The sequence below is a fragment of the Chiloscyllium plagiosum genome, unplaced genomic scaffold (genome assembly GCF_037043375.1).
Source record: "Chiloscyllium plagiosum isolate Xiang-an unplaced genomic scaffold, Cpla_swu_hap1 HiC_scaffold_2, whole genome shotgun sequence".
NCBI classification, from domain to species: Eukaryota; Metazoa; Chordata; class Chondrichthyes; order Orectolobiformes; family Hemiscylliidae; genus Chiloscyllium; species Chiloscyllium plagiosum.
The window spans coordinates 105,834,158-105,857,986 of record NW_028270140.1 but is presented as its reverse complement, the minus strand read 5'-3'; the positions used below and the strand labels follow the sequence as shown (position 1 = coordinate 105,857,986).

General features: G+C 39.7%; 1 protein-coding gene across 1 annotated transcript; it reads right to left on the bottom strand.

Moving 5' to 3' along the window:
• Nucleotides 1–399: 399 nt before the first annotated feature.
• On the bottom strand, nucleotides 400–23,829 carry LOC122559527 (arrestin domain-containing protein 3-like). The gene is made up of 8 exons (XM_043709132.2): nucleotides 23,342–23,829; nucleotides 19,357–19,438; nucleotides 18,306–18,453; nucleotides 16,960–17,062; nucleotides 15,898–16,154; nucleotides 13,357–13,519; nucleotides 3,668–3,822; nucleotides 400–2,563 (listed from the first exon to the last, which is right to left on the bottom strand). Exons 1-8 carry the CDS (start codon nucleotides 23,619–23,621, stop codon nucleotides 2,498–2,500), a joined length of 1,254 nt encoding a protein of 417 aa, XP_043565067.1. The 5' UTR covers nucleotides 23,622–23,829; the 3' UTR covers nucleotides 400–2,497.

Genomic DNA, 23,829 nt, shown 5'->3' with positions numbered 1-23,829 from the left:
AAATTGAAGGATGGCACAACAAAGCAGTCCACCACCTTTAAAAATTATTGCAAGGCTGAATTTCCAATCATTGCCCTTGTGGTTCTTTAGCCTTCTATTGTTACTATGGTGGACCTTGAAAGTGAGTGTCAGGTGTTACGCATTGATGAGCTATCTACACAATTGAGCTCCATCAAGCAATTACCATTCATGTACATCCAGCTTCCAGCAGGGGGTGCCAGATAGCAATAGCCCTAACCCATTATTTTCTACTCCTGGCATGCTGGGGTAACAATGGACCCCTTGCTAATATAGTACTTGACAGAAGTCTGCTTGGGCTGAGCCTTTGGCAACTGAACCATTTGAACAGTTTAACCATACGGTGTTTAAAAAGACAGAAATAGAAAACAAGTGCAAAGATTCAATAGTAAAACATTTTTATTTTACACGAACAGCTAAACAAAAATGAAACCATACAGGACATGTCTCCTTAACAAAATCTACAAAGATAATTACAGCACAGAACAAAAACAAAAAGATCTGTACATGGTCAAGGAAAAAAACCTTACAAAAAACATTAAATATTGCACTTGGTTTCTAGAACATTTTGGATTTTAAAATATTTATTCCTAATTATTACATCAGGAATCTAAATTGAATACTGGACTAAAGTCCTCTTTTTCTTACCTTAGGGATTGATCAATATCTAAGAAATATATATTTGAAAAGGAATATATGTTTAAAAATGAGCATTCTCACACCAAGTCAGTTTCAGCAAATACATCCACACCTGAAGTATTGCGAACTCCATTTGATTAACTGCACCCAAGGTCTTGAAAACAAAGAAAACTAACAACATTCATAATGGCCAGCCATCTTTGGCCAATGACAGGTGCAGAGTAATATTGATCCATCCCTTTTCAATTTTTTTTTGTAATTTTTCTTGTATGGAATCAGGTTTCATACCTGTTGTAGGCATAAGCAATTGTTGATCCCTAGTTTTGAAAAAAAAAGAAATTAAGGTTGCCCAAATGGAAACATCAAATGCCCTATAATGCCAACTACCCCACAAAATAATTTGTAAATTGGGGTGCTCGCAAATGTTGTGACCCTCAATACCCTCCCTGCACAACGTAGCAGAACAATACACAGCAGAAATACCACAGTCAAACCTTTCCCACATCTATCCCATGTTTGTGCTGCACTTGTGTCAATACAGAATAGCAAGTCAGTTGAATTTGTATTCTTTACAAAAAGGCCACTGGCGGAATAAGACCACTTGTACTCAATCCTACGACTGATCGAATTGGAAGAGTTTGACTTTCTTTTGCAACAAAAATGCCCATTATTGGTTCTAAAAGTTTCAACCTTGGTGAAACAAAGTAGCATCTAATACTAAACAAAGTGTTTAGGTTCTTCAGACTTTCATATAATCCAGAATTGCTTAGTTTTTTTTTTAGTAAAAATAGGTTGACCAAAATCTTGTCCCACTTCACTGGGAACAGGAGAACAAAATACGGAAGGGTTATAAAGTAATGCTTCATTGTTGACAGAAAATATTATGGTCAAATGCATTATGAGAAGAGAAAAAGGAATTCAAAAATTCATCCATATTTTGCAATGTCCCTTGGTTTAACAGTGCAATTTAATCAAAATACATTGTTAAAAAAAAAGAAAATACCAACAATTTGGCAAGTGACAAATTCACCTGAGATTTGAGTGTTTTAGGCAGTCTGAAACACAAAACTACTCTGTATATAGTAGAAATGCAACAAATAGGAGTAACAAAGTAGTCTCCCGTCAATAGAAAATTAACCTAGAATCTTCTCTGTAGCCTTATTCCAGGTCTTTGATCAGTTGCTATTCTACTACAATAGGCTGCAAAAGAACAAACAGCAACAAATATTGGCTTGAAGGCATTTGATGTTTTAAAAGAAGCCACAAGTAGGTTGGTGTTGCAAGGCCTGTCCGAGAAGACAATACTGAGCACGTGCAAAGCAGGTACAGTCCAGGCTACATAACATCAGTGCATTGTCAGTTTTGTACACTGCTGACTTGATCTTTAAACTGTGCAGACCCCAGACCAAAATAAAACTTAACTTGGAAGTCTGTGGCCTGCAATTCACCACAACCAAAAATAAAAACAAAACAGCCATTATCAAGACTGAATGGAATATGAAGCGCAACACAAGCACTGAATAATATGTGCAAATTTCTGTGAAGTTCGAGAACCCCAGGAGAATGGTATGAATATCATAACAGACTGTAGCCACTGTCCACTTCAGCTGCTTCTTGTCTATGCCACGTGAAAAAGTTACGATTTCCTTCGGCATCTTCAGCAGCTTTTTGTCACAGGCCACAGTTTTTCGGTTTTATTAGCACAGGTTGTGTCTGTCTAGCCACTGTTATAAAACATCACAGATTTTCTCTTTGCGTTGAGTTTTCTGTCTTCAACAGTGCAGTAATGCATTTTAAAACCATCATATAAAGAACAGGCTTGATAGCCGCATAAAGCCCCTCAGCGGGAGGAACAACAAGGGTTTGCTTCTCTATTCTGATTTGCCTGATCAGGATTAGGATCAATCTGGAAAATAAATTTGAAAAAAAATCTCAATGAGAAAAATCATTGGAGAGATTCCCAGTGCACAAATGCTCTCAACAGGCAAGACATTCAGCTCACCATAACATGCGGTGGTGATTACTTGATAAGTTTATTTGTATTTACTATAATGCAATTCGACCGATCAGATTTGACCTCTGCTCTATGTCTCAACCCAGGGGGTGCCAGCCTTGAGAAATTAACTCTTCCAAAAAGCCTGCACAGGCACAATGGGCAGAGAGGCCTCCTTCTGTGCTGCATGATTCTAACTTCCTACAATAACCGCCCGTCATTGACAAGCAAATTTCTTTGTCATACTAACAACTGACATAATTTCATTTTAGGGCTTGTTTCTGCATGCATTTGAGATGTGCTTGACGGTTTTGATTCTGCGAAATTCTCTGTGCAAAATTGCCCAACACACAATAGCAAGGAGCTAACAAATCTATTGTAGAGGAGAATTTGATTATTATACGTGGTTTTTTTGTGACTAGCTTTTTGAAAGAGCTACTCCAACTAAATGGTTAAGTTGCCATAATCCCAGAACCACAGGGCTGCCTGCTCTCTTCATTAGAGAGAGTTGGCTGGCTGTGGTTTAATCAGAGGGTCACCACACCTCAGGCCTGGGGCAAGGTTGAGAAGGCAGGACCTTCATGGTAACCTCGGTTAGGTGACTGAACTGATGCTGCTGCTGTCACCTCTATATCACAAACCAGCTGTTCAGCCAACTGTGCTAACCAAAGTCCCTCTCCAACTATCGAGTACTGCAGTACATAAAAGGGATGAGACAACCAGTTGCATGCTTGCTGTGAATAGCCTCAAGTGCACACAGATTCTGGGAGTTGTTGCCCAGTGTGTCAATGATGTATTCTTATTGGTGTCTTTTTACATGAAACTCAGGGTCCAGATTTCAGTCAGGAACAAGCTTGTACAAATGTCTTTTGGTATTTAGAATAACCAAGATCTAGTTTGGTGATGGTTCAGCTTGCTCAATCTACTCTAATTTCATATGCCCTACTCAAGATCTTCTATGATGTTAATTCTGTACACTCAAGCTCCAATTAACAAATCTTTCAAGAAAGCTCTTACCTCTGAATACACAGGTGGAGGTTGGTACCTAAATTCCTGGATGTAGGCAAACAATGGTCCCTCAAAAACTCTTTCTAATTCATCCCGTACTGCTGTGGTCGCCAGGTTATTTCGTCGCTGCTGCTCAGACACTATTTCTGCATAGCTAGGTGGAGCTAAAATGAAAATATAATAATGCATTATTAATTTAAGTTAGAATTGAGGAACATTTCCACTGCATTTGATCACACTATCTTTCTACTTTGTGTGCCTGGAACACAGCAGGAATTTAGTGAACATATCAGTGCTTTGTTTTTGACTGCTGTTCTACTTTTTGATCTTCTTCCCCTTAAGACATTGCCCCTTGCTGGTATACAGTTCCACGATTATTGGTTACTCGCTGGCATATTGCCCAAGATACAACTCTTCACATGACAGCACAGTTATTGGATACCAATAAGCTCCACAATGTGGAAGATCTTGGCATTTCTTTGCGGCATGAAAGACAAATGAATAGAACATTTGACAAAGGTGCCCAGACCAAACAGGAGTGCTAATGATTTGAGATGCGAAGTTGGTATAAATGATGTGTTTAAAAGAAGAAAATGGGTCTGCTCTGCTGAGAGAAAGACCATCAAGACATGGGAGGAGGAGGACAGAGAAATTGTAATCAATGCGGAGGACAAAGGTTATCCTCTGAAGTTGCTGAATTCAATGTTGAGTCCTGAAAGCTGTCAAGTGCTGAAGTAGAAAATGAGATGTTGTTCCTGGAGCTTGTGTTGATCTGTACTGGAATACTGCAGTATTAATGTTAGCATGAGATGGTTTAGTGAAGTAGCAAACAATTGGAAAGTGAGGGTCATTCCTCTGGACAGCAGAGGTTTTCTGTAAAGCAGTTACCTAGTCTGCATCTGGTCTCGCCAATACAAAGGACACCACATTGTGAACAGCAGATATTGTGGACTAGATTGAGAGAGAGGTACAAGTTAAACGCTGCTGTAGCTGGAAAGGGTGTTTGGGGTCTTTGACAGTGAGGAGGAAGGTAAGTGTTACACCTTCTGCAACTGTAATGTTGGAATCTGCCTCAGTCTCTGAAGCAAAGTGAATTCAGTAAACTATAACTTCCACAGTAAGACACCTCAGTGCCGTCAGCTTGTCTGTGCAGAATAAATTTTGGAAACAAACATAATTTCAGACAATGGCTTATCCTTTTTTTCGAAGTTTCATTATTATTTGGCCAAAAGACTTTAAATATAGCACTAGGCAGAGTTTTCATTTTTTGTTTCTCCTCACCAACCCATATGATTTTGTTTTAGGCAAGGTAGATTATATGTGCAACATAAACTTGGAATACTGTGTGCAATTCTGGTCTCCCTCCTACAGGAAGGGCTTTGTGAAACTTGAAAGGGATTTACAAGGATGTTGCCAGGGTGAGAGGGTTGAGCTATAGGGAGAGACTGGATAGGTTGGGGCTGTTTTCTCTGGAGTGTCGAAGGCTGAGAGGGTTATAAAATCATGAGGGGCATGGATAGGATAAATTGACAAAGGTCTTTTCCCTAGGGTGGGAGAGTCCAGAACTAGAGGGCGTAGGTTTAGGGGGAAGAGGGGAAGATATAAATGGGACTTAAGTGGCAATCTTTTCATGCAGAGGGTGGTGCGTGTATCGAATGAGCTGCCAGAGGAAGTGGTGGAGGCTGGTAGAATTGCAACAGTTAAAAAGCATCTGGATGGGTATATGAATAGGAAGAGTTTGGTGGGATATGGGCCAAATGTTGGCAAATGGGATTAGATTAATTTCGGATATCTGGGCGGCAGCGGTGAGTTGGAGCGAAGGATCTGTTTCCGTGCTGTACATCTCTATGACTTTATGATATCTATTTGCATAACCTAAACCGTTTGCAAGAAGTTTCTCATCTTTGTTTTTGATAGTAAGCCAGTTATTTGTTGTTAAGTAAAGAAATCTGGCTGACTTGTTCTTAATACTGCGCTTGAAACAAATCAGACTTAGAAATTGGCCAGAAGAGTGGGACTAGAAAAAGGAAACAGTGCATCCCTTCCAACCTCAGTCATAACACATCAGAACAGAGGTGATAAAAACAACAGAATGGAAGAATGGAATAGAGATCTTACAGGAGGCAGAGTGTGAGGGAGTGTCACTGAGTTGCTGGGGAGTCAGTGAGCTTATAACGAATTATTTGAACAAAGGAACTGGCCATTTAGCTCTTCAAGCCTGCCCCACCATCCTATACAGTCATGGCTGATCTACCCCAATCCTCAATTCCTCTTCTTGTGCCAGCTTTTCATGGCTCCCCTGGTAATCAAAAAAAAATGTACTCACCACCTCTTCAAATACTAATGGAGATCTAGCCTCCACAACTCTCCGTAGGGATTCCAGACAGTCACTACCCTCAGAAGAAATACCTTCACATCGGTTTTAAATTAATGCCCTTTATTCTGAAACCTTGTTCCAGATTCTCCCACTTGTGGAAACAGCATCTCAACATCTACCATGACAAGCCCCCTCAGAATCTTGTACTTTTCAATAAGATCATTTCTTAGTCTTTTGTGTAAACTTTAACCTCTTTAGCCATTCTTGATAAATCAATCCTTTTAGCCCAAAAATCAGCCTGGTGCATCTTTCTGAATTGCCTCCAATGCCAGTACATCTTCTTTAAAAAAGGAATACAGGGACCAAAACTGTACACAGTACTCCAGTTGCAGCCTCACCAACACCCTGTACTGTTGTAACAAGGTTCCCCTGTTTCTAAACTCCAATCTCTTGGTAACAAAGGCCACAATTCCTATTTGCCTTAATTTCTTGATGCACCAGGATGCTAACGTTTTATTTCAGACACAAGAACGCCCAGATTCCACTATGCTGCACATTTTTGAAGTCTATCTCCAATTAAGTAATAGTCTGTCTTTTGATTCTTTCAACAAAACTGAAAGATTTCATTCTCCTGAACTCCACCTGCCATTAGAGTGAGATGGTTCCTCCAAGTGTCGCGTGAGCCAAGTCCATGGCGCCATGAGTGGCTCAGTCACACAGGGAGGAGTGGGAAGAGCAGAGAGCAATAGTAGCAGATGATGAGACAGGGAGAGGAACAGAAAACCACTTCTGTGGTTGTTAGATGTTACTCCTTAGTGCCAGCATCACAGATATCACAGACTGGCTACAGGACATTGAGGAGAAAGCTAGAGGACACGCTCCATACTCAGCACTAACCACAGAAACAGAAAGGTGGAGCTGGTTCTGAATATAGAGGTTAGGGATCTGGGAGAAATGCTGAAAAATAGGATCTCAAAAACGTAGCCATCTGCAGATTGCTGCAGTTGGAATGTGCTAAAAATTCACAAAAATGTCAATAAGTATGTGGCTAGAGAGATGGAGCAGGAGGGACAGCTTTAAATCTCTATGGTTTTGGGATTGTTTCTGTAATGGTGAGACCTACAAGCCAGATTGGGTTGTACATCAAGTTGTTATGGACAAATATACCTCCCAAGGGGTCTTAACTAGGCTGCTTCCAAAGATTTGAATTCACTTGGCAAACAAATATGAACCAGAGAGTAGGGTCATAGAAAGCAAAGCCAAATTGGAAATGAAGTTGCAACTAAATTAATTCAAGAGGTGTGGCTGGAATGTAGAGGATATAAAGTGTAGATAGATTTGTAATCAGAAAGAGAATTCAAGTGTTACTGGGATAAGGTGGAGCAGATTTGATTGGCCAAATGGCCTACTTCTGCTCTCATGTCTTACCATCATACAAGGATAACAAGGAGGGACTTAGGCAGTGCCAAATGGTGTGCGGTTCAAATACAGTAAGGCAGATGAACTGACAGCATAGGTTGTCCAAATGTTACAGTTATGACTGAGCTAGGACAATAAAAAAATGACCAGGAATGGCAGAATTTATGATTATAGAGTTTTCAGACAAGCTAGAGAAGGATAAAAGAGAAAAAGACATGAGTAAGGGAAAAGGCATGAAAGAAAGGCACTATTACAAATAATTACGGGGACTTCAGTACACAGGTAGACCGAGAAAAATCATGTTAGTAGCGAATCCCAAGAAAAAGAATTCCTGGAATGTCTCCGAAGATGGATTTTTGAAACAGCTTGTGCTAGACCCCACTCAAACAGATAATTCTGGATTTGGTCATGTGTAACGAGGCAGACTTGATTAGGGAGCTTTAAGGTGAAGTAACCCCTTGGTGACAGTGACCATCATGTAATAGAATTCGTCTGACGGTTTAAGAGGGAATCAGGTGTAATGGTATTACAATTGAGTAAACGTAACTACAAAGACATGAGAGAGAAGCTGGCCAAAGTTCATTGGAAGGGGACCCTAGCAGGGAAGACGGTATAGCAGCAATGGCAGGAGATTCTGGGGATAATTAGGGAGGCACAGCAGAATTCACCTAAGAAGAGGAAACATGCTAAGTGGAGGGCAAAGCAACCAAAGCTGACAACGCAGGTCAAGGACAACAAAAGCAAAAGAAGTAGCATACAATGTGGTGAAGAATGGTGTGAAACCAGAGGATTGGGAAGGCTTTAAAAATTAGAAGAGCCCAACTAAAACAAAGGGAGAAGATGAAATATGTGGGCAAAGTAGGTGGTAATATAAAAGAAGATTGCAAGAGGTTTTGTTTTTAAGATATTTATAATAGGTAAGACAGAAGGAAGAGTGGACGTTGGACCACTGGAAAGGTGAGGCTGGAAAATAGTAATGGGGACCAAAGTATTGGGAAGATGAACTGAACAGGCATTTTGCATTAGTCACATAGTAAAGACATCAGTAACATATCAGAACTTCAAGAGAATCAGGGGGCAGAGGTGAGTGGAGTGGCTGGAGAGATGGAGCACATTCGTAAGAAGCAGATGCTGGGGAAGCAGAAAGGTCTAAATGTGGATAAATCACCCAGATCAGATGGACTACACCCTAGAGTTCTGAAGGCAATAGCTGAAGAGCTTGTGCAGTTCCCTCTTTAAAAAGGCAAGGAGGCAAAAGACTGAAAATTATAGCCTGGTTAGCCTGATCTCAACCATTTGTAAGATTTAAGAGTCCATTATTAAAGGATGAGATTACAGAGTGCATGATAAAATGGGGCTGTGTCAGCATGGCTTTGTCAAGAGAAAGTCATGCCTTACAAGTCTGTTAGAATTCTTTGAGGAAGTAATGATCAAGTCAGACAAAGGAGAGCCAATGGATGTGGTCTATCTAGATTTTCAGAAATGTTGTGTCATGGTACAGCACAGGAGGCTGCCAAATTAGATAGCCCATGATGTTAGGGGCAAGGCACTAGCATGGATAGAGGATTGGCTGACTGGCAGCAGGCAGATAGTAGGAATAAAGAGGCCTTTTTCAGGATAACAGCTGATGATTAATGGAGCTTCACAGGGGTCAGTGTTGAACCACATTGTAAATGTATGACATGAATAATCTGGATGATGGAACGGAGAGAATTGTTCCTAAGTTTGCAGATAGGTGGAGGAGCAAGTAGTACTGAAGAAGAGGGGAGGCTGTAACAGGAGTGGACAAAGAAGTGGACAAAGCTTTGACAAAGGGTCAGTTAGACTCTAAACATCAGCTCTTTTCTCTCCTTACAGATGCTGCCAGACCTGCTGAGATTTTCCAGCATTTTCTCTTTTGGTTATAAAGAAGTGTTAGATGGATATAATGTGGGAAAGTGTGAGGTTACACACTTTGGTGGGAAGGATAGAGGCAACACTGTTTTCAAAATGGGTAAAAGCTTCAGAAATCTGCAGCACAAAGGAATGTAGGAGTCCATGTTCAGGATTCTCCTGGAGGTAGGGTTGGGTGGCAATGCAAATATAAGTATTCATTTCAAGAGGGTGAGAATACAAAAAAAAAACAGGGTTCTACTGCGGAGGCTGTATAAGGCTCTGGTCAGACCACATTTCAATGCTGTGAACAATTTGGGCCTGTGGGAAGAATCTGCTGGTCTTGGAGGGGCCGCAGAAGAGGTTCACAAGAATGTTCCCAGGAGTTGGAAGGCCATGTTGCAGCTGTACAGGACATTGGTTCGGCCACTTTTGTGCGCAATTCTGGTCGCCCTCCTACAGGAAGGATGTTGTGAAACTTGAAAGGGTTCAGAAAAGATTTACAATGATGATGCCAGGGTTGGAGGGTTTGAGTTGTAGGGATAGGCTAAATAGGCTGGGGCTGTTTTCCCCGAAACGTTGGAGGCAGAGGGGTTTGTAAAATCACGAGGGGCACGGATAGGGTAAATAGACAAGGTATTTTTCCTGGGGTGAGGGAGTTCAGAACTAGAGGGAATAGATTTAAGCTGAGAGGGGAAAGATTTAAAAAAAGAGACCTAAGGGACAATTTTTTTCACACAGAAGGAGGTGTGTGTATGAAATGAGTTGCCAGAGGAAGTGGTGGAGCCTGGTACAATCGCAAAATTTAAAAGGCATTTGGATAGGTACATGAAGAGGATGTATTTAGAAGGACATGGGCCAAGTGCTGGCAAACTGGATGAGATTAATTTAGGGTATCTATTTGGCATGAACAACTTGGACCAAAGGGTCTGTATCCGTGCTGTACATCTCTATGAATCTATGGAGTTCAGGATGGATTTTGCTGAGGCAAGGGGTGGGGGAAATCTCAATGAAAAACTTACAGAATACTCAGCTACCTGGACAGAATGATCATGGAGAAGACGAGGGCACAGCATCAGAGTGAAGGAACCTTAATTTAGAACTGAGACGAAAAGAAATTTCTTCAGCCAGAGGCTGGTGAATCTGTGGAACTCATTGCCACACAAGGCTGTGGAGGCCAAGTCACTGAATGTCTTTAAGACAGAGATGGATAGGTACTTGATTAGTAAGGCGATCAAGAGTTATGGGGAGAAGGCAGGAGAATGGCATTGAGAAATACATCATCCATGATCAAATGGTGGAGCACACTTAGTGGGCCAAATTGTCTAATTCTGCTCCTGTATCTTATGGTCTTGAAGTAATTTGTCAAGAGAAGGTAGAATGTATGCAAAGGGGGAGAGAAAGAGACAGGTCATGCAAGTGAGCAAAAAGAAAACCTGACAGGTCATATGTGATGTCAAAAAACATGAAGTTGTCTACTTTAGCAGGAAGAATAGAGAAAAAAAAAAAAGGTATTTTTAAAATGGAGAGAGATCTGGAAGCCTTGGCGCATCCATCACAATTAAGTTACTATGCACATACAGTAAGTGATCAGGAAAGCAAAATGAAAACATTGGCATTTATGTTAGGGGAGTGCAATATAAAAATAGGGAAGTTTTTTTTGCAGCTGCTCAGGGCCTTGTTGGGAAAAACGGATGTTTGTGCAATTAATTGCAGTTATGAGAAATGTTCAGTGTTTATGGGATGCAGGGCTTATTTTTACAAAGAAAGGTTGAACAGGTTGGGCCTACACACAATGGAGTTTCAAAAAAATGAGAAGTGACCTTGTTTAAAGATAGAATATTGGAGAAGACTCAGTAGTGTGGATACAGGGATCAGAATGGGTAATGTTTCCCTTTGAGGAGGAAATTAGAAATATGGAACATGGGTTTTAAAAAAAAAAAAGACGTTTCACTTTTAAAATGAAACATTTTTTTAAAAAAGTCTCTCAGTCAAAGAGACAGGGGAGTCAAGGGTTATAGAAGATAAACAAAATGTGGAGTTGGGAGCACAACTGAATCAACAATAACTTTATGATAGGGCGGATCAAGATCAAAGGGCCGAAAGGACCAAGCAGCAATGTTCCTAAAAGGTTGTTGGACAGGTTGATAATGTGGTCAAGACAGCTAGGTATTATTAGAGGCATGAAGGATAAAAGTTGAAAGGTTATGGAGTACCAAGTGCAGTTCTGGTCAATGCATTGTCATAAAAGGTCTGATTGCATGAGTGAGGGCACAGTGGAGCTTTTTGCAAATGTTAGCGAACTGGAGAATTTTATTTTTGAGAAAAGATTGGTTAAGGTAAGGTTGTTTTCTTTAGTACAGTGGCGGCATGGGGAAACTAACTGAAGTGCATAATATGGAGGGGTCTAGATGTCGGATTTGGAGCTACAATCACCATCCCTTCCCGACACTGGGTTAAAATCCTGGAATTCCACCCACCTCAGCAGCCAATCCTCTCAGAGCACTGAGAGAGCCCTCAAATTTCAGGGACTGCAGTAGTTCAAGTAGGTGGTTCATCAGCACCTTCTCCTTAGCAATTCGTGAGGGACATAAATGCTAGCCTCACCAGCAATACCCACATCCTTAGATCAAATAATAATCATAACAAAAAACAGAGGTAGAGAGTGACTAGAAGGCTCCATCCCCTTTGGTTGAGGGGTCTATACCAGGTGGCATAGATTTAAAATAAGAATTAGGAGGTTTATATGGTATTTGTGGGGAACATTTCTCACCCAGAAGATGACAGGGATCTGGAAGTCTCTGCTTAGAAAAGGCAGTAGAGGCAGACATCGACATGTCATGTTAATAAGTACTTTGGATATGCCCTTGAAATCTTAACCTACAAAAAACTGTGGACTAAGAGAGTTAGCAAGTACAGTTAGACTGAATAGTTCCTTGTTGGCTGGCATGGGCATTATCAGCAAATAGCTGCCTTCCGTTCAATTAATGCACATCCTTTTGCATTCAATCCAAACTTTCACATGTTCATGTCTTCCAACAGATGCAATTGGATAGCCTCCAGGAACACTAAGCCCTGCTGATTTATTTTTAAATCTGTTCTTTTGCCAACTGTAGTGCTATACAGTCTTATCACAATCTAGGTTAGCTAACTCCAGGTCAGTGACCCAACCTTGGACGCGAAGTCTGTTGAGTTTACTGTTACATCAGATGGTCTTTCTACAGCTATTTGAAGGGAAGTCCACATTTGATATGTGGGAGGCTTTCAAAGACGGTGCAGAATAGACATGTCACGTTGAAGGCAAAGGATAGGAAGGGCAAGATTTGTAAACCGTGGATGACAGGAGAAATTGTACAACTAGCCAAGAGGAAAAGGGAAGCATGCATAAGGCCTCGGCAGCTAAGAACAGATCGGGCCCTTGAGGAATATCGGAAGAGTAGGACAAGTCTTAAACGAGAAATCAAGCAGGCTAAAAGAGGTCATGAAATAGTTTTAGCAAGCAGAATTAAGGAAAATCCCAAAGCATTTTATTCTTATTCTTTGGGGCGGCACAGTGGCTCAGTGGTTAGTACTGCTGCCTCACAGCACCAGGGACCCAGGTTCAATTCCCACTTCGGGCGACTGTCTGTGTGGAGTTTGCTAATTCTTCCAGTGTCTGCGTGGGTTTCCTCTGGGTATTGACAGGGTGGATAAAGACAAGCTTTTTCCCATGGTGAAGGATTCAATAATGAGAGGTCACTATTTCAAAGTGAGAGGTGAAAATTTAAGGGGGATACACGTGGCAAGTACTTCCCACATAGGGTGGTGGGCATCTGGAACACATTGCCAGCAGAGGTGATAGAGGCAGGCATGGTAGATTCATTTAAGATGCGTCTGGACAGGTGCATGAGTAGGTGGGGAGCAGAGGGATACAGGTGCTTAGGAAGTGGGTGACAGGTTGAGAGAGTAAATTTGGATCGGCTCAGGCTTGAAGGGCCAAAGGGCCTGTTCCTGGGCTGTAAATTTTCTTTGTTCTCTTTGTACCAGCTGATCAAAGGGGAGTTGCTCCATAATTGATTGTGCTTTCTTTCAAACCAGAACTCACTCTTACCTTCAGGTCTTTCAGGCAGTGCGAGGCTTAACCAATTCAAATTCCCGCTACACTGGCTGCTTACACTCGATGTTCTGCTGCCGAAGGGATGTAAGGGAATGGTACCAATAACTAGTGGTAAATTCAGGGTTAAATTCATTGCTCCAGGGATATCCACGTAGACCTAAAATAAAAAAAAAGCCAGAAGCTTTAATCACAGACACTCTGTTTTTGCATCTGTTTCCAATGTACTCCCCTTACCCCTCCTCTTCAGAAGGTGGTAACTTATGCTGGAGCATGGTTCCAATGCTACCAGTACAGCCCTCTGGTATCTCACCCCAGTGACATATTTTTCACAAGAACACCAGGATATTGAAGGTCAGTGTGCGATTCCATTATTGGGATCCAACTAATCCAGTTTCCATTATATATCCATGCACATGCACTTCCAACATGGTTCTTGGATACCAATCTGAAGTGGGCAAGCTGAGCAGTTTTGTTTTCTCTTTAAAGAAAAGCACCATTGCCCAAATCCTGGAACCACCGAGGCCAAAAGTAGTGCCTTCGCCAATGCCTGGCAGATATCACCTAACTCGACAGAGCTGGAATCAAAACGTGAGCTTTACGGTTGGCACAGCTTCATAACATACCATGATGTGCATTAACCCACTGAGTTTAGGTATAAAGCACAGGAATTTAATGTAACACTGCGTTATTGGAAAGACACAAGTTAAACTACAAAAATTGTATTCAGAAATATATTGGTGATTCAGAAATACATTGGTATCCTTCAAAAGATGCCATTACCAATTGCAATTCATCCAGCTTGCACGGTTTCTGCAGGATCATGCTACATGTGTGCATTTTGAACCATTCCGCAATGGAATAAAAAGTTTCAAAATGAAGGTTCCCCTTCAATTCTCTTCTTCTCCTTCCATGGAAGTCAGTGACTCAGATTGTCTAACAGTCTATAGATACCATTCAACATCTCACTAAAGTCACTGCTCTCCAGTTAAAATCCTAAGGTAAGAATCAATTATAGGCTGTTCAATGGCAAAGGGCATAACCAAAACTAATCCTATTTCCAACTGATGTTCATATTTGACATGGTCGTGGAGGTTACCAAACAGTGATCAGGAAAGAATTACAATTGATTTCCCTCCCCCCTCCCCCAAAGCAGCTACTTCCTCTCAGCCAGGTGCACTAAGACACTCAAACTAATAAACTGGCTGAAACCAGCTAAATAACTCAGGCCAGGACTGAATAATCAAATTACAAACATTATGTTCTGGTTTGGTACAGTTTTTCCCTCTATGCTGCTTGTGTGCTCTCTTTAAAATGCAAAAGAAACAACATTTAAAAAGAATATCCCTCAATATAAATGCCTCACCCATCAGGAAGTCTAAATGTATTGCATGAGCTCAGTTGTAACGTAGGAGGGAAAATAAACTAGTACACAAGTTTTACTATGGGCTATCATTAAATGTTTAGAATGAATTGCTCCAGTGTCCAGAAAGGAAATTTTGATTTGACTACACAGCAACAGGTGATGTGGTTTTTAATGACACAGTTGCTACTAAATTCCCTGCAGGAAACCACAATACCCTCAAGCTCACACATGTTTGCAGAAGAACATGAATAGAGATGTTAGTTTTTTTTAAAAAAAAGATATATTACACATCACAGCAACATACCCTAGAATGGTTACAAATGAACTAGCCCAATAAAAAAAAAGCAGCAAAATTGTCAACTGGCAGATTCCAAGAAAAAAGGATAATTGGTCTAAAATATAAAATGACACTATTCCCAAGTCTGTGTTACCAATCTCAACCGGGCCAGTGGAGGAGGGATTGGTGGAAGCTAACTGTCTCCCCATAAGAATAAAAAAAAATGTTTTAACAGTTTTAAAAACAGGGCAAGTCACCCCGCGCACCTCCTGGCAGCCGGTTACAGAGCGGCATTGGCCTGGGAGCAGGTCACCTTCACGCCCTCTTGGCCGGGATGTAGTGCGTGGTGATCTAGAGAAGGGAGAAAATAATTTTTTAAATGGGAAAGAAACACATACAGACATTAAAAAAAGACAATTTATTCAATTTTTGTTTCTCTTCATCTTACAAACACCTGCATTCACAAACGTTACCTGGGGAAAGGGGAATTTTGCGTTCCTCAAGCTTACAGATGGAAACCTAAAAGAGGTTAGGAAAAATATCAAGACCATTAAAATTTCCCATACAAATACATGGGCCTTCCTTGACAGCCAGTTTCCCAGCCTTGAGTAGGCTATTAGTAGGCAGGGAAACTGGCTGAGACAGGATTCCCACCTCTCTCAGATGTTTCTACAAACTAAACATCCTAACCAAAAAAAAAGGTTGTACTGAGTTGGACTTGGGTATGGCAAAGAGAAGGAAATCATAGTTGCGGAAAAACTAAGGAAAGAAAAAAAAAATGATAGCCAGCTAACCTCCATCTTTGAAGGACTGGCGTTACCAATGAAATGTTTTTTTAGTGTTCTCATTTTGCAATGCCAGCACACAAAAAACTTTAATTCAAAAAAGTACCTACCGTCAGTGCGTATTCCACCCGGATTATGCTGCAGTCTACAATCGAGGGTGACACTGGTGGAATTTTCAGTAGTTTTCCATTCCAACTCTCTGTTTTTCCAGATGACAGTGATTCACCTCGTAAGTTGGCTACAAGATGTTTAACTTCCTTCATTTTCCCTTTGGCATAGAAAGTCTGTGTTTGGTAAATGGCTGCCTTTGGCACTACCATACGGGAAGAACAATTCTCAATTTCAGCAAAAATGTGAATTGATTCACCTGTGCAAGAAAAACACACCCATACACACACAAATGTAAATTATATTGTGCACTATACCTGGAACATCCTGGTCTCATTTAAGGTAGCAATTTGAAGTCCTATTTCAAAAAAAAAACAACCTATTTAATCAGCTCTGTATTAAGACTATTTGTGCTTTCAGAGGCAAAGGCACTTTCTACTAAAAATGACAACAATGTAGCATTGATCTCAGCACTGTCTTTGGAAATCAGCAGCCATTTTGTTTCTTTTATAGTTATGCATTAACAGGTAGACAGAGTTAAATAAATAGATTTTACTTAATTTATTGTAAATAAAAGATAAGATTTGGGGAAGAAAAAGCACTGATAGAATGCAAAACTAATTAAGCAAATTTGATTGTTCTTGTTGTAAAGATTCTTCCCTGCACAGATCTCTCCTTTCCTTTCCTGAAACAGCAACTCATACCAATATATGGTCCCATTACCACCAATGATATTCTGGTATGTGATCTAAACATGTAGATTGGTCAGCTTAGCCCTGGCAAGGGCAATAATTGACAATAGGCAATTTGATAAGTTTGAGTAAATGCAGCCAAACCTAACTCTCTCCTAAACAGAACGTTATATTTGTGCACTTTCCAGTAAGGGTGGTTGGAAGTAGGGATAATGGGATAGCAATTTTGTAACGAGAATCTTGGCTGAATTTTTCTGTCTCAGTCCATACATACTGAAATCAGTTGTAGCACCAATTCTGCCGCCCGCCTGAAATCAGTTAATTTAGCATAGACCGAGAATTTAGTTAATTTTCAGTGCTCCAGATTTTTACCTGGTGTGTAGCCCTTCCGTTCGATTTTGGCACTTAGGGATATTGGGCCTGAGGAACAGAACCAGCAACAAAGAGTTTTCTCTTTTGTGCCTGCCTGTGGTGACTGCAAAAAGAACAGAAAGCACAGTGAATACCCCTGCTCCCCTTCAGAATAGACACAGTCTCTCAGGATGATATGGAGCTATAGTAATAGCAAAATACCTGAAAAATCTCTGCTATACACTTTCAAGTGCAAGATATTAATGATTATACAGAGAATCTTACTACAGGCATTTTAATCAATTTTCACAATGCACAAGAGTGCTTAATTTCAGTCTCATTTTGTGCACAGTATCCCACCACCCTTAATGGACAAGTTATAATTAATAACATTGAAACACCACTGGTCAGAAGAGTTTCAATTTATTGTGAAGTTTACAAAGTTTTGACCATTATTGTCAAAAATCCCATAGACCTCTATGAAAATTTATAAAAAGGGGAAATTAGTGTCAATATTTAGAGGAATGATCATAAATGTATTCATTGTTATTAAAATCCATTTAAGAACATGCATTGTTTGAGTAAAAGTTCTGTTCTGGTCATTAGCCAATGACGTACTCGTTGGAAATGCTTGTATATGGTAGTTAATGATTGGATGTAGCATAGTCATGATGCCCCCTTAGTCTTACTTTGGTATGCTTTCCCTTTTACTGTACATTCTCAAACACTTATAGCTGATGTTGTGAACCAAAATTACAATTGTACAACTTAATGGGGGGGTGTGGTAGTGGAGAAATTATATTTTAATTCAAAAGTTTATTTTGAAGATCTGAACCAAACTTTGTGAAAATTTTAAACATTGGCATCATTTTCACAACAAATTAATCAGAATTGGAGTTTTAAAAAAAAAAGAGAAGTACATGGCATTTCTTTTTAAATGAGAGCGATCGTGTCAGTTTTAAAAGTGTTCATGTTCGGAAAAACTGTTTAATCTCTTAGAAGGATTTGTCGCACTATTTTAAGTTATATATAGTCACTGTCATTGATAGGAAATTACTGATAAATAGCTATTATCTTATTGCAAGTTTAAAAAATAATCTATATCAAATGTAAGGATGTAGGTTTTGCTAAAACTGCAATTGCTTCACAAAAATTGTAACAGCAATATTTTTTTCTCTAAAGCTTTCTAATGATTGTAGCTTTGCTGTTTCAACCAGAGAATAATTGTTTTGTTCTACTGCAGCAAGTTGATTTCAATTATTGGGAACTTATAAATGTCTTGTATCCTTTCACACTGAATTATGAATGTCCATGTCTGGCGAAATCTATAGAATTCTGGTAAGTTTGCAAAGGTTTCGAGCACATACCAGCAACAATGGAGTGTTAATGTCAATGTGTTCAAAGACTGTGAATTCCTTCTTCACTTTCATTACCAGCATCCATGGCCTGTGCAGTTCAGCTTTCACCCAATAGCGCACACTGCCATATTTGCCTTCAAAAGAGGTAGCTAATGGTCTGCAGAAGAAAAAGGATCATAAGGGAATGGCCAAACACAGTATAATACTAATTAACAACAGCAGAATCAAGTTTAGATTAACCAAATTGGGACAATCAATTAGGAGTAACTGAAGAAAGTCTTTCAAAAGTACACAGGAACTTAGTTACTTGCAATAATTTTGATTGCAAAATACCTCAGAAGTCTTATTTCATCATACTGCAAGTCTCCAACAAAGACTTTAAAATATGTAACTGAGCTAGGGAAGAAATGTCTAATGGGTGAATGATAGGGTCATTAAGATGAAATTTTGATATGATAAATGCCAAGAGGTTTTGTCCAGATAAAAGAAGAAAACAGATACATGTTCTAAGATAATCACTAATAAATGCACTGGAGAATTCAGCAGAGACTTATTTATCTGCATAATAGACAGTATTCAATACTCACTACCACACAAAGCAGACATGACAAGTTGTGCTTTAAGGGGAAGCTAGGTCAACATGAAGGAGAAACAAGTTGAAAATTAAAGGAAGAGGCTGTGAAGAGGGTCACATGCAGCACAAAACAACAGCTGTGGACCAATTTGACCAAAATCTGTTTCCATGTTGACCAATCTATGGATTTCTAGACTGAGAGGATTAAGGGAAATAGGTGACTAGAAATATTGGGGTGGCCAGAAATGAACACATGAAAAAATATTTGTGTTGGCAAGATATTAGGATTGTTAATGTGAAAGGGCATGATGAAATGGACTCAACAGGTTTCTTTATAAAAATCTCACCCAAGTAAAATGGGCTTTGAACAAGGAATCAGGGAAATCTGAAACAAGAAGATCAGTGACATAAACCTACAATTATACACACTTAAAAAATATTTTGAGCAATAAAAACAAGAATCGCAAAGAAAAATGCAAATCTTACATCTGTGGAAGCTCAAAGCTGAATGGGTATTCGTGTTTGCCTGAAGGTATAGTGGTGAGACCTTCTTCAGAATCATCATCATCTGAAAAAAAAAGATTAAATATTGTGAAGTAGCAAACAAACAATTTGAATCATGCAGATATACACATTGAATGCATACCAACTGATAATAGTGTCCAATCTATCAACAATTTAGTTTGTAACACAATCTGTTTGTGACAGATGTAATTTAGGGGAATATAATGGCACAGGGCAGCATAGTGGTTCAGTGGTTAGCACTGCTGCCTCATAGCACCAGGGTCCCAGGTTCGATTCTGGTCTCGGGTGACTTTCTCCCAGTGTCTGCGTGGGTTTCCTCCGGATGCTCTGGTTTTCTCCCACAGTCCAAAGATGTGCAGGTTTGGGTGAATTGGCCATGCTAAATTGCCCATAGTGTTAGGTGCTTTCGTCAGAGGAAAATGGGTCTGAGTGGGTTACTCTGAGGGTCGGTGTGGACCTTTTGGCCTGAAGGGCCTGTTTCCACACTGTAGGGAATCTAATCTAATCTAATCATAACACTGATGTAACTTCCAGGCAACATTAATACTCAAGATATTAATGTAATAAAGGCAATTGGTACAGTTCATGAGGAACATAGTAGACTTCAATAAGAACTCTGTAGCTATATGAGAATGTCAAGTTGTTATCACTGTTAATAAACTGTACAAATAGCTAAAAATTCCAGTTTTAAAAATAAATTCTTAGAATGTGGGTGATGTTTGCAAATCTGCTATTTATGTACATTGTTCCTAAATGCCAAGAGGGACTTATTTGGGAACTGTAGGCGACAGTTTGATACAATTGAGTGGCATATTACAGTGCTCTTGGAATGACTAGGGCTTTTTGTAACCGAATGCTGAAATGGATAGGCTGCAGCAATTAAATGCCAATTATATAATCTTCGTTAGCAGAATAGTCTAAATGTAGACGAGTATTTTTTTTAAGTCTAATACTCCAGTACTTGATGTTCAAGTAGGAAATTGCGAAACAAAAGGTAGTGGTGTTCTTGCTGCCTATAAATAGATTAAGATAATGCAGTTAACAATTCGTCCTGTTGGTTCCTAGCAATGAGGACGTTACTCCTTCAGGAAATGGCGAAGGTACAGTTAAGGTTGACTGTTACCAGGCGATCTCCAGCGTTGTTTAAAGTGGCCCTATCAGAAGCTATAAGGTCCGAGCAGCTCCACCCTTGCACAGCTACAGTCGAGTCTTTGGAGGTTTTTTATTTTAAGGATAAACAGTTTGACCTTTCTTATTCTCCGCAATGACGTGACTGCTCAACTACCTCGAGCCCTTTTCCATTGCTAAGTCATGAATTTACCGTCAGACAAGGATTTTAAAACAAAAAAAATCCCCACAGCAACCTGATGCTGGCTTCTCTTCACTGACAGCGTCTTTTCGAACACTGCACCTGTAATACTGGAATTGGGACTCCCTCCCCATACCATGAACGAAATTAAACTTTTAATAAGGAATGTGTCTTTTTTAAAAAATGAAGTGTCAAATCACACGGAACGTGCAAAATCCTAACGGTGCATTTTTAAGATCAATTCCCATTCATAGCGTGGTCATGGTTAAAAATAAAAAAAATAATGTTGCACTAAATAAAATAAAGTTGCATTTTTAAAAAAAGTTGCATGATTAAAAATAAGATTATTTGAAACCCTTTCTTGTTCAACTTTATTTCCCTGCAAGGTTCTGGCCGTGGTTTAATGCCGATTTCTTCCTCTCCCCTTTTTCTGCCAGCTCAGCACGCTCGGGTTTTGCAGTGAAGCGGTAAACAAGTAGCGAGCTGTCAATCAGCAGCAGACAGCGGAGAGAGCCGGCCTGAACCGGAGCGAACAGCCCAGCGCAGCCGCAACCACATGGTATTCATCAGCAGCACAGAGCCCAGCCCAGCCTACTCACAGAGACAGAGACAGGAGCTGGAACAACACCAAGGGAAGGGAGGGGCTACACACACAGCTCGATAAATTGCAACTCCTCCTTAATGCATATACTGTAAAAAGGGGATTTTGTTTTAAAAATTAAAGAGACCTTTAATGTCTTGTCATTGGACTTTTTTTTCCAAAAATGCTCAAGTGACTTCGAACCTCTCTTTTTATGAACTTGACAATCGCAGATACGATTGATATTGACTTCCATACATTCAATTAAAAGGGAAATTGGGAATTGCAACTATTCTCAGGAATGAAGTACATCGATAATACAATCTAACGATGCATTTCTGCCACGTCTCTGTTGTACTAAATCCATCCTTTTTTTTAAATAAAAGGCCTTGAACTCAAGATTTTTTTTGAGCAGATCACTGATGCAGAGTAAACGACATGATAGACAGTGCCACTGACCAATCTGAAGTTAACGGCGCCTTAGCAACAGTCTAACAAACAGAGGAACCAATCAGCAGGTCGGGGAGGAGCAAATGCAACAAAGCCAAGCTAAACGACAGAAACTTGGTAACACCAAACTTCATTGCAAAATGGTAGAAATTATACTACAGTTGAATGAATGGCGACTGCAAATCATTTACATGATGTACTGGGCAAACTATATAATCTCACGTTTGTTTTAAGAAACCAGAAATAAAATTGTATATCTCTGCCTTTTCAGTCAGCAGGATTGAAGCAAATAATCACAGTTGTGTTCATATTAACTGATCCTCCTCCGGGGAGTTCGAGTTTGATGCATATGTGTGCAAGGGGAAAAAAAAACATGCTGCGGGTTCACATTCTTTTAGGTATCCATAAAATTAGATTGAAATAATGCAATTTTATCGTGGGAGATTTGCAAATTGAATTGGTATGGTATGAGACCTATATCCATACACGGATGTGGAAAAGGTCATGTAAAGGAAAAAATATATTTTCATTGGGAATATACATGTATAACGAAGGTGCAAAGCAGCTGTTGCAAATTGTTTTCCTGCAAAATAGCATTAAGTCATCCTCACCATCTGACGATGTAAGCCAATGAGCGAAGAGAAGACTCACATCCCCCTCCCTCCCCCAAATGCTTGTCCCAAACAGGATTGAACCGCTTTGAACAAAGGGTGGAAACTTAGGAAAACAGCTAACCATTCTTTGAATATTACTGAATAGACAATAGATTTGCAATTGTTTAATATAATTTACAAATATAATATTGGGTCAAGCGATGTCATTGCAGAAATCTACAAAATAAAATCAATTTAATGTCAATGCACCTCTAAGTGATGGTATCGAATAATGTTACTGTAAACTACATAGCACATCACATTGAGATTAAATATCACCATTGTATCAATTTAGTAATCATTTGATTAAGATTTTTAAAATAAAAGAACCAGTTTTCGAAAACATCTTCGCAATGCAAATTCAAGGACTTAGTCTGGAAGTCACTACATACACACTGCAATTTTGAAAAAAGACATTCAGGTATTTCATTTCTATTGCAATTTATACAGTAGGTTTCTACACTAAATGGCAAAAAAAGCATTGGTGGATGAAATTGTCGTTAGAATTCAATAATGTAATCTTATGGATTTCTTTCACGTATGACAAAATGACGGTCATGAACAGAAAGAATAAGGGATCCCTATGAATCGGTGCAGTAGAATTACAACAAAAATCGGCGAGATATTGTCACGAAAATTTGCTTTAAAACATTTGCTAGCCACCCTGTGCAAAATCTCACCACTCATTGGCCAACAAATTGGCGATGAAAGGTGAGTGACAGGATACCGAACTTTTACATCTATGAAGTTATGTCAAATGCAATTTTAAACCTTTACCTTAATACTGATCATAACAACGTTTTATGACATAAACACTGCACCATTCTGAAAAGATTGTACAATCGGAGTTCCATTGCTCACATTTTACAGTAGGGTTACAGTAAGCTGCACAAAGACTTCAAACAATACAAACTCTCAGACCATAAAGATTATTTGCTACAGTTCCAAGCTTACCTCTATCATGTCCGATTAAAAGGTCTTTGTGGTTGAAATACTCTACTTCTTCAGTGTAGTTCTGAGTATAGGCAGTATTAGAACCAGCGTTTCTCGATTCCGTCCAGCGCACTTTCGCCTGTCCCCTTGCATGGATTGCAAGAGATCTCACCCTGATTTCACCAGTAACTTCTATAATCACCCGTCCAGAGACTGAATCTCCGCTGGCATAGACGGGTATATTGTTATCATTAGGACAGTCATAGCTTATTGTAAAACTCTTCACCTTTCCCAGCACCATGGTTATATATCTATGCAGATATACGTGACTATAAAAAAAAGTACAAAAAAAATCTGAAAAGTAGGATCTTCACCACTGATCAGTGCCTTTAGCTGCAAAAACAGCAGGCACGACCACTGCGATATTAAAAAGGAGCATCTGGATTTGGACAGTCAGAGATGCTGTTGCCCAGCTTTTGGTCTGTACAAAAGACGGGGATATCATACCT